Source organism: Lithobates pipiens, unplaced genomic scaffold (genome assembly GCF_037356315.1).
Source record: "Lithobates pipiens isolate NorthernLeopardFrog02 unplaced genomic scaffold, aLitPip1_a1.2 Scaffold_22, whole genome shotgun sequence".
NCBI lineage: Eukaryota > Metazoa > Chordata > Amphibia > Anura > Ranidae > Lithobates > Lithobates pipiens.
Window position 1 is genome coordinate 304,896,954 of NW_027507784.1, and position 15,705 is coordinate 304,912,658.

General features: G+C 45.1%; 1 protein-coding gene across 1 annotated transcript in view; it reads left to right on the forward strand.

The window, feature by feature from the left end:
- Positions 1-3,269: 3,269 nt before the first annotated feature.
- ERN2 (endoplasmic reticulum to nucleus signaling 2) overlaps positions 3,270-15,705 on the forward strand; it is a 92,532-nt gene continuing 80,096 nt past the window's right edge. The window contains exon 1 of the mRNA XM_077449315.1: positions 3,270-3,545. Within this exon, the coding sequence (XP_077305441.1) occupies positions 3,489-3,545 (57 nt within the window). The 5' untranslated portion in view covers positions 3,270-3,488. The remainder of the gene's footprint in view (positions 3,546-15,705) is intronic.

Here is a 15,705-nt window from a genome sequence, read left to right on the forward strand (position 1 = left end):
GGGGTGTAATTTGTGGTATGCATATGCTGTGTGTGAGAAATAAACTGATAATATGACAATTTTGTGGAAAAAAAAATAAATAAAAGGAAAAAAAAAAATCTTGATTTTGCAAAGAATTGTGGGAAAAAATGACAACTTCAAAAAACTCATCATGCCTCTTACTAAATACATTGGAATGTCTTCTTTCCAAAAAGGGGTCATTTGGGGGGTATTTGTACTTTTCTGGCATGTTAGGGTCTCAAGAATTGAAATAGGCTGTCAGTCCTTCAGGTGAGATCAATTTTCAGATATTGGCGCCATAGCTTGTGGACTCTATAAGTTTCACAAAGACCAAATAATATCCACCAATTTGTACTTATTTTTACCAAAGATATGTAGTAGTATAAATTTTGGCCAAAATTTATGAAGAAAAAATTACTAATCTGCTAAATTTTATAACAGAAACGAAGAAAAATTCATTTTTTTCACCGAATTTTCGGTCTTTTTTCTTTTATAGCACAAAAAATAAAAAACTGAGAGGTGATTAAATACCACCAAAAGAAAGCTCTATTTGTGTGAAAAAAAGGACAAAAATTTCATATAGGTCCAGTGTTGCATGACTGAGTAATTGTCATTCAAAATGTGAGAGCACCAAAAGCTGAAAATTGGTCTGGTTATTAAGGGTGTTTAAGTGCCCAGTGGTCAAGTGGTTAAATGAAGAACAAAAGCAGTCTTTAAGTCAAAAGATTGTGTTCTACAACCAGGATGTGATTTTCTAAACTGTGGTTATTATTTGACTTGTACAGGGAGCGGCTCTGACAGATCCTGTTACCGCTCACTCACCAAAGATCACACATCGATACTGCGCCTTTAGTGCTGAAATGTTTAGTTACTGGTCAGAGAGATATATATATATATATATATATATATTAGCACATTTTAAACAGAAGACAGTCGTTATATTGTAAAAACACAAAAAAAAAAAAAATTATATTTCAAATACATAAAAAAAAAGAAAAAAAAAAAAAAAAGAAATAAGCACTTATTTGGGGTACATTCCACCCTGTACTGTGGCACAGCACATAAATACACCACATTACAATACAGTTCCCATCACACCATAAATTACATTTCCTCAGCGGCATGATGTCTAATGTGCAGAGCAAAGTTCCCCCCGATCTTTCACCTCATGCGTGATGCCACTTTACCCTATAAGCTGTATGTGGATCCTGAGCAGGTTGCAATGATGCAAGACTATTCCTTCCACTGACACCATTCCCAATGATGGGGCACTAATACCAATGATGGGGCACTATTCCCCCCCACTAATACCAATAATGGGGCACTATTCCTTCCACAATGATACCAATGATGGGGCACTATTCCTTCCACAGATACCAATGATGGGGCACTGTTCCTTCCACAGATACCAATGATGGGGCACTGTTCCTTCCACAGATACCAATGATGGGGCACTGTTCCTTCCACAGATACCAATGATGGGGCACTGTTCCTTCCACAGATACCAATGATGGGGCACTGTTCCTTCCACAGATACCAATGATGGGGCACTGTTCCTTTCACAGATACCAATGATGGGGCACTGTTCCTTCCACAGACACCAATGATGGGGCACTATTCCTTTCCTTCCACAGATACCAATGATGGGGCACTATTCTTCCACTAATACCAATGATGGAGTCCCATTCCTTCCACTGATATCAATGATGGGGCACTGTTCCCCCACTAATACCAATGATGGGATACTATTTCCCCCTTCTGATACCAATGATGGGGCACTATCCCTCCCCCCCTGACACTAATGATGGGGCACTATTCCCCCCCTCTGACACCAATGATGGTGCACTATCCCCCCCCCCCCCCCCGACACCAATGACCATGTGCCGGACTAACAAAAATGTGGGACTGGTGAAGGGAAGGGGAGCCATGATCAGGGGGATTTAAGTTCCTCTTTAATGAGTTAGTTCACCTTTATGTAAAGGTGAACTCCACACACCCTCCCCACCCCTCTGCCCCACTGCTGTATTGCTGAGCTGTCAGTTTTGCTGCAGTCAGTCCAATGGTTCAGGGGTTTGCAATTCTCGCTTCTCTCCATGCAGCATGATTCCTAGAAGCAGTGGCACGATGGGATTTGTAGTTTCACCACAGCTGGAGAGCCGAGGTTGCCTATTCCTGGTGTAGGCCATTCAAAATTGACCTGGTTCATCCCAGAAAAGGGGAGATTTTGTTGAACCGGCTGTGGGGATGCTGATGGCTCTGTAACGACAGAGGTAAGTACAGCAGCACGGGGATGGTGCCCGGCGTTAGTTTACCTTTTTTTCTGTAAAGGTGAACTAACCCTTTAACTGTTTATATCTTGGGGGATGGGTAAAGCACTTTTTCTTACCTAGTCTGCCAGACCGGTCCCTACAGCCTCTTCTCCCCTGCACTCCAGCATCTAAGGTCCTCTACATCAGTGGTCATCAACCCTGTCTTCAGGGCCCACTAACAGGCCAGGTTTTATGTATTACCTTGGGGAGATGCAGACTAGAATACTGCAATCACTGAGCAGCAAATTAAATCACCTGTGATGTATTTCAGTTATCTTGCAAACCTTGTCTGTTAGTGGGCCCTGAGGACAGGGTTAATGACCCCTGCTCTACATCATCAAGACTGATGCAAGGACCATAGCCCTGTAGGGGCACCAAGGGCCAGTCCACTGCTGTAGAATAAGGAGGTACTGTCTGCTGGGGGAGGATCAGGTAAGTAGAAGTGCTCTTATAGTCCCCCCTCCTAGACAGAAACCAGCAGTTAACCCTTGCACCACTGCAAGGAAGAACTTTGGGCTTCTGATTAGTAAACTGGAGTTCAGCGTGTGTTATTGGTATTGGCTCCGGGGCCAAACGCCCCACCGACCCAGTCTTCCCTGTACTACACACATAAATAAACAAACTGATCTTGGGGGGGGTAATAAAGAAATTACTTCCTCTTCCAATCCACCATTGCCCTGCAGTGTAACCACGAGCCCTGATCTGACAGCATAGCCTGAGCTCTGTGCGGATCTGATCACACCGATCATCATCATCACCGATCTGATCACACCGATCATCATCATCACCGATCTGATCACACCGATCATCTCCACTTTTCCCTTCCTGATCCTCCAACTTCCACGTGTCCACCAACAACACACCGCTCGGTTCCGGGTGACAGCCGGACACGCCCCCTCCACCTCCGCATTGGTCGGCCGGAATGACGCGCCGCCGCTGATTGGCCCCTCTCTGGCAATGATGCAATGGGGAACCCTCTGGACACATACAGGTGGATGAATGTTATTGTACAGGAGATCCGCCTGACACCCGGAAACTGGGAGCCCATAGACACAGCACAGGGGGGGCCACAAGAGATGACCGGATCCCCCTTCACGTGGGGCCCACACTGACACCCCACTGAGCCCTCATTACCCAGGATGAGAAGACCCCCTGTGTGCAGCTGACACCCCCAACAACATGACCCCTCCAGCTCTATGGATGACACTTGTCCTGTACATCACACTGGGGCCACAGGTGAGATCTTGTTACATTTATTTCTAGAATTATGTATGAGAATGTCACTGCTAAAGAGGGCCATACACCATACAATCTGATTGTACAATCTCCTTTAGATTGGTCATACATTATACAGTATGATTGTACAGAACCCTGGAGGAAGAAAGGCTGAACTAGATCCCTGGGACCCAACCTGTGGCCCTGGTAATTGCTGTGTGTCCCTTGCAGACCCCAGATGTGGGAGTGAGACAACTGCCTTGCAAAGGGGGCTGTAATGTCATTGATCTCTACTAGTCTTAGGTAATATATCCTTAGTCTCTGACCATCTATTCTAGTATGTCCGCAGTCTCTGATCATCTCCTCTAGTATGTATACAGTCTATGATCATCTCTTCTATTATTTTTGTAATATCTGGCAATCTCTTCTAGTATGTTTGCAGTCTCTGACCATCTCTTCTAGTATGTCCATAGTCTCTGACCTACAGTCTCTGACCATCTCTTTTAGTATATCTGCTGTCTCTGACCATCTCTTCTAGTATTTTTGCAATCTCTGACAATCCCTTCTAGTATGTCCATAGTCTCTGACTGTCTCTTCTAATATATCTGCAATCTCTGACCATCTCTTCTAGTATGTTTGCAGTCTCTGACTATCTCTTCTAGTATCTCTATAGTCTCTGACCGTCTATTCTAGTATGTCTGCAGTCTCTGATCATCTCTTCTAGTATTTTTGCAATCTCTGACAATCTCTTCTAGTATATCTGCAGTCTCTGGCCATCTTTTCTAGTATGTCTGTAGTCTCTGACCATGTCTTGTAGCATGTCTGTAGTTTCTGACCATGTCTTGTAGCATGTCTGTAGTTTCTGACCATGTCTTGTAGCATGTCTGTAGTTTCTGACCATGTCTTGTAGCATGTCTGTAGTTTCTGACCATGTCTTGTAGCATGTCTGTAGTCTCTGATCATCTCTTGTAGTATGTCTGTAGTCTCTGACCATGTCTTGTTGTATGTCTGTAGTCTCTGATCATCTCTTCTAGCATGTCTGTAGTCTCTGACCATGTCTTGTTGTATGTCTGTAGTCTCTGACCATGTCTGAAGTTGCAGACATACTAGAAGAGATGATCATGATAGTTTATGCTCATAATGCATAGTTTTGGTAAAGCTAAAGTTGACTGAACAATCAGATAGTAATATGTATGATGGTGATTCTAAGAAGTGTTGTGATATCACTGCTGCCAACTGTTTCTGATTATAATAGAACTCCTGTTCTCAGTACTGATACTTTCATACATCCGGCTCTGTAGTTTGCAGCTGTCTCTCTGTTTTTAAAGGACAGCCAGGTGTTTGAGGAATTGTCCTTGGAAATATCTGTCCCTGGTACCATCCTTGGTTTTCAGAGCTGGCTGGATGCACCATAAAATGCTTGTTAGATTTTACTTCAAATCTATTTTTGTGCTTTTTTTGACATTTTCATTTTGTGTTTCAGAATTCAAAATGCTAAAATAGTATTCTTTACATTTGAGAATCCAGCATTAGGGCTTTTGCGATAATTTTCAATCATAAATCGTGATTGGTTATTTTTATTCTGTGGTCATGTCGGTATGTTGAGTGCTGATCTCTATATTATCTAGATCAGTAGCCATCAAATATTGGGGTATGGGCGCCTCAACTGTGGTCCCTGAAGGCACTGAGGCTTCATTCACACTAAAGTGTTTTTTTTATTTTTTTTGCATTTTGCAGAAATGTAGGGATTTTTTTTAGCATGGGTTCCTATGGAACACGTTCACATCAATGCATTTTTGTGCCTCTGCGTTTTTGGAAAGGGTTGGGGACTTTTTTAAAGCACGTGCACTTTATTGGCATACCAATCTTAGTCTGTAGGGTTCAATATTGAGTTGGCCCACCCTTTGCAGCTATAACAGCTTCAACTCTTCTGGGAAGGCTGTCCACAAGGTTTAGGAGTGTGTCTATGGGAATGTTTGACCATTCTTCCAGAAGCGCATTTGTGAAGTCAGGCGCTGATGTTGGACAAGAAGGAATGGCTCGCAGTCTCTGCTCTAATTCATCCCAAAGGTGTTCTATTGGGTTGAGGTCAGGACTCTGTGCAAGCCATTCAAGTTCCACCCAAACTTGCTTGCTTAGTGCACTGGTCCAAATCATTTGGTGGAGGGGGGATTATGGTGTGGGGTTGTTTTTCAGGGGTTGGTCTTGGCCCCTTAATGCCAGGTAAGGGAACCCTTAAAGCAGAGTTCCACCCAAAAATTGAACTTCTGCTTTAAGTACTTGTGACCCCCTGACATGCCACATTTGGCATGTTGTTTTTTGGGGGAAGGGAGTGGGTTCCCCAATTTTCACGGGTTACCCAGCTCCCACTTCATCTCCTGGCGCCAAAGCGGAAACTCACTTCTCCCTCCCTGCAGCCTTCTGGGACACATCACAGGTCTCAGAAGATTTGCCAGACCATTCACAACGTGCAGCGTGGCTCGAGCCCGACACTTGCCATGCCGGTGCTGCAGAGAGCAGGGGGAGAGAAGCGAGGCTTTGGGCGGCTGCATCGCTGGACTGTGGGACAGGTGAGTGTCTGTTTATTAAAAGTCAGCAGCTACACTTTTTGTGGCTGTTGATTTTAAAATGGGTGGAACTCTGCTTTAAGGCGTCAGCATGCCAAGACATTTTGGACAATTTGGTAGGGACAGTTTTGGGATAGCCCCTTCCTGTTCCAACATGACTGCACACCAGTGCACAAAGCAAGGACCATAAAGACATGGATGAGCGAGTTTGGGGTGGAGGAACTTGACTTTTCCTGCACAGAGTCCTCACCTCAACCCGATAGAATACCTTGGGGATGAATTAGAGCGGAAACTGAGAGCCAGGCCTTCTCACCCACATCAGTGCCTGACCTCACAAATGCTCTTCTGGAAGAATGGTCAAACATTCCCATAGACACACTCCTAAACCTTGTGGACAGCCTTCCCAGAAGAGTTGAAGCTGTTATAGCTGCAAAGGGTGGGGCAACTCAATATTGATCCCTACGGACTAAGCCCTTGTACACACGGTCGGAGAATCTGTCGGAATGAGTCTTATCAGACCGCGTCGTCAGATAATCCGACTGTGTGTGGTATGCATCAGACTGATTCTGTCCGAATCTCCGTCCGATCCAAATTTCCAACATGTTGGAAATATTTCCCGACCAACTGGGCCGGACGGACCTAATCCGATCATGTGTAGAGCATTATGATCGGACCAAGTGCCACGCATGCTCAGATCAAATTCCTACATCAAAGCTATTGGCTACTAGCCTGAATGTAGTCCCATCGTAACGAAATTACGTCATCACGTTCTGAAAGATCGGATTTTTCGCCAACTTGGCCCGACCGTGTGTATGCAACAGTTTCGGACACAATCCGTCGGACTAAATCCGGCGGGCAAAATCCGACGGATTTGGTTGGCAAAATCTCCGACCGTGTGTACGTGGGCTTAGACTGGGATGCCAATAAATTTCATGTGTGTGTAAAGGCAGGTGTGTAAAGGCAAGTGTCCCAATACTTGTGGTAATATACTGTATGTAATTGAACTGCATTTAGTTGTTTGTCCGGAGTTCAGCTTAAAAGCCGAAGACAAAACTGCTGCTTAGAGAAAATGATTAAATCCTGTAATAGGAGACTGTTAGATTCTAATCTGTGAGGCCCCAGGTTCCGGGACAAAGCCTGTGCTGTGAAAACAGAATTGATCGCACGCTGTGGGGTTCTGCCGAGCCCTCCTGAACCGACATAATCATCATGTCACATTTGGCATAGTGCAAATAATACTCCGCTCCTCCCATGGAAACACTCCTGTGTGAATCAATATTTGCAGTGAACAGGTGGATATCAGACATGGCTTCATCCGTGCACAGGAATCCATAGGTGCTCCGTCTTCACATCCCCCTGGTAAAATGTCAGGTGTCTGTGATGTAAAAAAAAATGAGACAAAGATAAATCATTGCAGAACTCTGTCCACCTTTAATGTGACCTATAAACTGTACAACTTAAAGAGGAAGTAAACCCTGATGAGTTTACTTCTTCTTTCATTCCCTGCAAAGGTAAAGCATAATGGACTACTATGCATCGCATTGTAGTCCATTATGTGTCACTTACCTGACACAGGAGCCAGCGATGTCACCGCTGTCCCCTGTAGTGAGGCACATTCATCTTCTCGGTGGGTCTCGCTGCTCCGCCGCTGTCATTTGGTAAAGCTGTGATGACGTCACTCCCGCGCATGCACATGGGAGCCGCCATGCGCGCCATATTCGCCGTTAACGGTGCCGCGCTCACTGTATGCGCCGTACACAGCGGTGCCTGTCTTTCGGCAAATATCTCCAAAACCGTGTAGATTTAGGAGATATTTCTTGGACCTACAGGTAAGCCTTAATCTAGGTTTACCTGTAGGTCAAAGTGTGTTGTAAGGGTTTACAACCACTTTAATTTAACAACAAACTGAAATCTTTTAGGTGGAGGGAAGTAAAACGAAAATAATATGGTTGCATAAGTGTGCACAACTTGCCTAAGGGGCACTTTCACCCCCTTCCTGCCCAAGCCGTTTTTCAGCTTTCAGCGCTGTCACACTTTGAATGACAATTACGCAGTCATGCTATACTGTACCCAAACACATTTTTCATTGTTTTCTTCACACGAATAGAGCTTTCTTTTTGTGGTATTTAATCACTGCTGAGTTTTTTATTTTTTCCAAAAAAAGACCAAAAATTTTGAAAAAAAAAATGTTTTTTAGTTTTTTTCCTGTCAGTAAACAAAGTAATTTTTCACCTTCATTGATGTGTGCTGATGAGGCGGCATTGATGAGGTGGCACTTATGGGCACTGATTAGGTGGCACTGATGAGGAGGCACTAATATGCCGCACTTATGGGCACTGATAGGTGGCATTGATATGTGGCACTGAAGGGCACTAATAGGTGGCACTGGTGGGCACGGATAGGGGTATTGATGGGCATTGATGGACAGCAGTGATGAGCATTGATGGGCAGCACTGATTGCCAGCACTGACTGGCATCGCCAATGGGCACTGGTGGCACTTGTGGGCAGTGGTGGGCATTGATAGCTGGCATTGGTGGGCAATGGTGGGCACTGATTTGTGACACTATTTTGCAATATTGTAATCAGAGCACTGATGATCAGTGCCCTGATTACATTCCTAGATGTCCCCCTGTGTAGAGATGCCGCTGATCAGCTCTCCTCGCCACACACTCTGTCAGTGTGAAGCTAGGCGCGACGATTACCGGCACTTCCTTATTTACATGTGACTGGCTGTGATTGAACACAGCCGATCACATGGTTAAAGAGGCGTGGACGTTGCTCTTTCCAGAGATCGGGAACATGCCGTGTCCAAGCAACAAGGCACAGCTGCGATCATTGTTCTGGGACACCGTCATATGACGTCTCAGAACAAGAGCCGTACCGCCCCGTCGTAATTTTACAGTGGGCGGGTGGCAAGCAGTTAAACTAATGTTGAAGCAGCTTTTGATTTTATTACAGCACTTGGTCTTTTTGGGCATGAGTCTATCAGCATGGCACATCTTGACTTGGTAATATTTGCCCACTCCTCTTTGCAAAATCACTCCAAATCTGTCAGATTGCAAGGGCATCTCCTGTGCACAGCCCTCTTCAGATCACCCCACAGATTTTCAATTGGATTCAGGTCTGGGCTTTGGCTGGGCCATTCCAAAACTTAAATCTTCTGGTGAAGCCACGCCTTTGTTGATTTGGATTTATGTTTTGGGTCGTTGTCATGCTGAAAGATGACGTTCCTCTTCATATTCAGCTTTCTAGCAGAAACCTGAAGGTTTTGTGCCAATAATGACTGGTATTTGGAACTGTTCATAATTCCCTCTACCTTGACTAAGGGTCCTTTCACACGGGGCGGATCAGTTCTGATCCGCCCCGTGGATGTCCGTTTGCTCAGCGGGGATCACTCCGCCGATCCCCGCTGAGCAGGGAGATGACAGGTCTGTCTCCGCACACTGTGCAGGGACGGACCTGTCACAGCGCCGCTCTCCCCTATGGGAGATCGGATGACGACGGACCGCAGTGCCCGTCGTCATCCGATCCGATCCGCAGACGGATGGAAAAATAGCTTTTTCCTCCGTCACACTTTTTCGGATCGGAGCGGGTCGGATGTCAGCGGACATGTCACCGCTGACATCCGACGCTCCATAGAGCTCTATGGAGCACCCGTTCAGGTCCGCCTGAAAAACTGACAGGCGGGCCTGAACGGGACGTCAGTGTGAAAGGGGCCTAAGGCCCCTGTTCCAGCTGAAGAAAAACAGCCCCAAAGTATGATGCTGCCACCACCATGCTTCACTGTGGGTATGGTGTTCTTTTGGTGATGTGCAGTGTTGTTTTTGTACCAAACATATCTTTTGGAATTATGGCCAAAAAGTTCGACCTTGGTTTCATCAGACATAACACATTTTCCCACATGCTTTTGGGAGACTTCAGATGTGTTTTTGGCAAAATTTATCTGGGCTTGGATGTTTTTCTTCATAAGAAAAGACTTCCATCTTGCCACCCTACCCCATAGCTCAGACATGAAGAATACAGGAGATTGTTGTCACATGTACCACACAGCCAGTATTTGTCAGATATTCCTGCAGTTCCTTTAATGTTGCTGTAGGCCTCTTGGCAGCCTCCCTGACCAGTTCTCTTCTCGTCTTTTCATCAATTTTGGAGGGACCTCCAGTTTTTGGTAATGTCACTGCTGTGCCATATTTTCTCCACTCGATGATGACGGTCTTCACTGTGTTCCATGGTATATCTAATGCCTTGGACATTCTTTTGTACTCTTCTCCTGGCTGATACCTTTTTAAAAACGAGATCCCTCTAATGCTTTGGAAGCTCTCTGCGGACCATGGCTTTTGCTGTAGGATGCGACTAAGAAAATGTCAGGAAAGACCTAATAGAACAGCTGAACTTTATTTGGAGTTAATCAGAGGCACTTTAAATGATGGCAGGTGTGTACTGACTCTTATTTAACATGAGTTTGAATATGATTGCTTAATTCTGAACACAGCTACATCCCCAGTTATTAAAGGGTGTGCACACTTCTGCAACCACATTATTTATAGTTTTTTATTTTTACTCCCCCCCCCCCCCCCAAATGATTTCAGTTTGTTTTTCAATTGAGTTTTACAGTTTATAGGGGTGTGTAGACTTTCTATAGCCACTGTATACTCCGCTCACAGCTTAGGGCCCATTTGTGGAAGGTCTGAAAGAATAAAATGTACCCCATGTCAGCCAGACTTCAACACATCAGAGCGTCCACTTTGTTGTCCATGGTCTCAGTGTTATGTATTGCAGTGTAGTCTGGTTCCAGAAAGCTCTTCACTTTTTTCTGGATGCGTGTCCTCTGGGAAAATATCTCAGCAGCTGGGGTCCCCAGAACACTCGATTACTGACAACAAGCATTGGGGTGATTAGGTGTCAGCTGTGCCTGGGGTAGTATTCAGTGTTCCCTACATGAGGATTAACGTTTCATTTCCCTCCAAGGGAACCTGTAATCTGTGTATATTTCACTGATCTAAAACATTTCAAAGTGTACCTGGAGCCAATTTATTGCAGTTTTGGATATTGTGGAGATTAGGGATTTTGTGCAGGGTGACCAGACCCACTCACTTTCTTTCCTAAGTGACAATGTACTCTCTGTCTTACAGTGACCCTGCTCACTCGCTATCTATCCTAGGAGAACCACACTTGCTTCCCATCCTAGGGTCACGATGCTTGCTCAGTTCCTGTCCTTGCTTGACCCTGCTCACTTGCTTCCTGTTCTAGAGTGACCAACCATACTTCCTTCCTGTACTAGGACCCAGTTCTCTCACTTCCTGTCTTAGGATGATCCTGCTCACTTCCTTTCCTAGGGTGACCATGCTCACCCATTTCCTGTCCTAGCAGCACTCTGCTCAGTCACTTCCTGTCCTAGGGTGACCAAGCATACTCACTTCCTGTCTTAGGGTGACCACAGACCCTCACTTCCTGTCCTAGGGTGACCAGGCTCACTCACTTCCTATCCTAGGGGGAACGTGCTCACTCACTTTCTGTCCTAAGTGACAGTGTACTCTCTGTCTTACGGTGACCCTGCTCACTCGCTGTCTATCCTAGGAGAACCACACTCACTCACTTCCCATCAGTTCCTGTCCTAGGGTGACAAGACTCACTCACTTTCTATCCTAGCGGGACCCTGCTCCCTCAATTTCTGTCCTAGGGTGACCATGCATGCTCACTTCCTATCTGAGCGGGACCATGCATACTCACTTCCTGTCCTAGGGTTAACATGCTCCCCTAGTTTCTGTCTTAGGGTGACCACATTCTATTACTTTCTGTCCTAGGGTGACCATGCTCACTCACTTCCTATCCTAGAGCAGGACCCTGCTCACTCACTTTCTGTCCTAGGGTGAACACATGCTCTTACTTCCTGTCCTACGGTGAACACACGCTCTTACTTCCTGTCCTAGGGTTACCATGCTCACCTAGTTTCTGTCTTAGGGTGACCACACTCACTCAATTTGTGTTCTAGGGTGACAAGGACCATTCAGTTCCTGTCCTAGGATGACTACACTCTCTCACTTCCTGTCCTAGGGCGACCACATTCACTTCCTGGTCTACAGTGACCATGCATACTCACTTCCTGTCTTAGGGTGACCATACTTATTTTCTGTCCTAGGGTGACCACACTCCACCACTTCCTGTCATAGGGTGACCACGCTCACTCACTTCCTGTCTTTGGGTGGCCATACTTACTTCATGAGGAGAACTAGGCAGGATTGATAACATGGTCTGAGATAACATCGCAGAGAGCAGTGAAAGTTAAGAGCTCACTGGGTTTCTGGCAGGATCAATGTGTATTCTTCACACACAAAAGGAACGGAATAAGAGAAGTTCATAGTCAGGTGAACACACTCTGTAAGGCCGCCATTCATGACTGTGTCAGTGTTTTGTGTCCACATTGCTGGAACTGGACAATGGCCAGAAAACCAGTACCTGCACATGATTGCCGTGTCCCTCCTGGTCCTCCTGTGTGTGACTTTGGAATGTTCCGGACACAGCCATTCAATTTTCCTCCTGTGTGGGACAATAGCCGGGTCCCCGATGTCAGCAGCAGGATACCAGGTGGGGTCTTTTCAGGACAGAGACATGGTAACTTCTTGTCATCAAGCTGGGGGGGCCTATCATGTCGTGTGTGTGTGTGTGTGTGTGTGTGTGTGTGTGTGTGGCAGCAGTTCAGTGTGACGTGGTGCTCCGTGTCATGTGACCCCGGCCTGTGCGTACCATTGTTTGAGGTACTGGCAATAATCCACCCACAATGTAAACATAGGAGCAGCCAGGCGTGTGAACCCTCTGCTGTGTACACTCAGAGGACTTCATAAAGATGAGACAATCCTGTACTAGAGTCCATGTTCACATGGGACCTACTACAGTGTACCCCCATGTGAGGGCCATGTTCACCCACTGGGAGATATACAGGTGTTCTGTGCATTCCTGTGCAGGCAGCCATGTATGTCAGTTGGGATGCAGTGGATGCACGGACACAGCCATTGCTCTCAATATGACATTTGTTTTGCGTGCACGGCCCTGAACACAGTCAATTCAGGACATGTGTGTTCTGCTGTGTTCCCCCACCCCCTCCTTTTTTTTTTCTTCATCTGGTGCGTTTTTATGTGATTTCTATTTTTTTTAAGCATTTCAGCGCATTCCAGTGCATTTTTGATGCATTTCAATGCATTTTTTTTACATGTTTTGATGCATTTTGCGGTGTTTCCATACATAAAAAATGCAACATGATCTACTTTTGTTGACTGCACTGGAACTGAGTGCACTGGTGTGAACAACAGCCATTGAAATACATAGAAAACACTGTGCATGTGCTTTTGATGCAGATTAAAAATGCACTGGACTGCATCTGGTGTGAACCAGCCCTTGGAGAATAATTATGGAGGCTGCTATTAATGGCCCCTACTTTTGAAAATTCTAATTACCTGGCTGGCCCCCTGATTTAATGGCTTCGGTACTTTATGAATGATTGACCTGAAACAAGTATGTCGATATACACACACCAGCCACTTTATTAGGTACACCTATTCAATTGCTTGGTAACACAAATTGCTAATCAGCCAATTACATGGTAGCAACTCAATGCATTTAGGCCTCTAGATGCGGTGAAGACAACTTGCTGAAGTTCAAACCGAGCATCAGAATGGGGAACAAAGGGTATTTAAGTGACTTTGAATGTGGCATGGTTGTTAGTGCCAGACGGGCTGGTCTGAGTATTTCTAAAACTGCTGATTTACTGAAATTTTCAAGCACAATCATCTTTAGGGATTACAGAGAATGGTCCAAAAAAGAGAAAATATCCAGTGTGTGGATGTTGTGTGGCGGAAAATGTATTGATGTCAGAGGAGAATGGGCAGACTTGTTTGAGATGATAGAAAGGCAACTAACTCAAATAACCACTCCTTAGAACCAAGGTATGCAGAGCCATCTCTGAATGCACAACTGGAATTGCACAATTAATCGTCAAGAATCATTATCGTGATCTTGACTAAAGTGTTTCGCAATTCTTTCTATGCAAAGAATTCTCTCTGCTCTTCTGAAGCCACAGCCCTCAAAAGAATGGAAGAGAAAAACTGGGCAGTCTGCCAAGAATCAAAACATTCTTTATCAGTTGAACTTAAGTATAAACATTGTAACAATTTGTCAATGGAATAGACTGTGTGTAAGTGATAAAAGTTTAAAGCGGTTCTTCACCCTAAAGGGGAAGTTCCGCTAATCTGATCCCTCCCCCCTCCGGTGCCACAATCGGCACCTTTCAGGGGGGAGGGGGGTGCAGTTACCTGGATAATCCAGGTATCTGCACCCACTTCCGGGCAGACCGCCGCAGACGCTGTTGTGTTCTGGGAAACACACAGTTCTCAGGACACAGCGGGGGACCAGAAGAGACGTGCAGCGCGACTCGCGCATGCGCAGTAGGGAACCGGGCAGTGAAGCTGTGATGCTTCACTTCCCGATTCCCTGACAGAGGATGGCGGCGGGGGCAGCAGCGAGACGAGCGATCGCTCGTCATCTGCCGCCGACATCGCTGGACCCTGGGACAGGTTAGTGTGATTTTATTAAAAGTCAGCAGCTGCAATATTAGTAGCTGCTGGCTTTTAATATTTTTTTTTTTAGGTGCAGAACCGCTTTAAACACTAAACCTTTTTCTGACATTTGTTGGTTTCAAGTTAAAATCATCATCATTTTTTTTTCTTATTTGGTTAGAAAATTAATTAGAACCCCCAAACATTATATATATATATATATATATATATATATATATATTTATTTATTTAGTAGACACCCTAGAGAATAAAATGGTGGTTGTTGCAATATTTTATGTTACACTGTATTTGTGCAGTGGTCTTTCAAATGCAATTTTTTTGAAAAAATTACTTTAATGAATAAAAAAAAAAAAAAAAACTAACCAGTAAAGTTAGCCCATTTTTTTTTTTTTTTTTTTGTATAACATGAAAGATTTTAAGTTGTGAGAATCGTGATCTTTTTATTCCAAGCAAAAAAATCGTGATTCTCATTTTTGCCAGAAATCTGCAGCTCAATACACAACACATCGGACCTTGAAGCAGCACCTACAGCACCAGAAGACCACACCTGGTGCCACTCCTGTCAGCTAAGAACAGGAAACTGGTTACAATTGGCACAGGCTCATCAAAATTGGAAAAAGACAATGAGTCTCCATTTCAGCTGTGACATTCAGATGGTAGGGTCAGAATTTGGTGTAAACAACATGAAAGCATCCTGCTTTGTATCAACGGGTCAGGCTGGGGGTGTAATGGTGTGGGGGTTATTTTCTTGGCACACTTTGGGCCCCTTAGTACCAATTGAGCATCATTTAAACCCCATGGCCTACCTGAGTATTGTTGCTGACCATGTCCATCCCTTTATGACTACAGTGTACCCATCTTCTGATGGCTCCTTCCAGCAGGACAATGCACCATGTCACAAAGATCAAATCTCAAACTAGTTTCTTGAACATGACAATGAGGTCACTGTACTCCAATGGCCTCCACAGTCACCAGATCTCAATCCAGTAGAGCACCTTTGGGATGTGGTGGAACGGGAGATTTTCATAATGGATGTGCAGCCG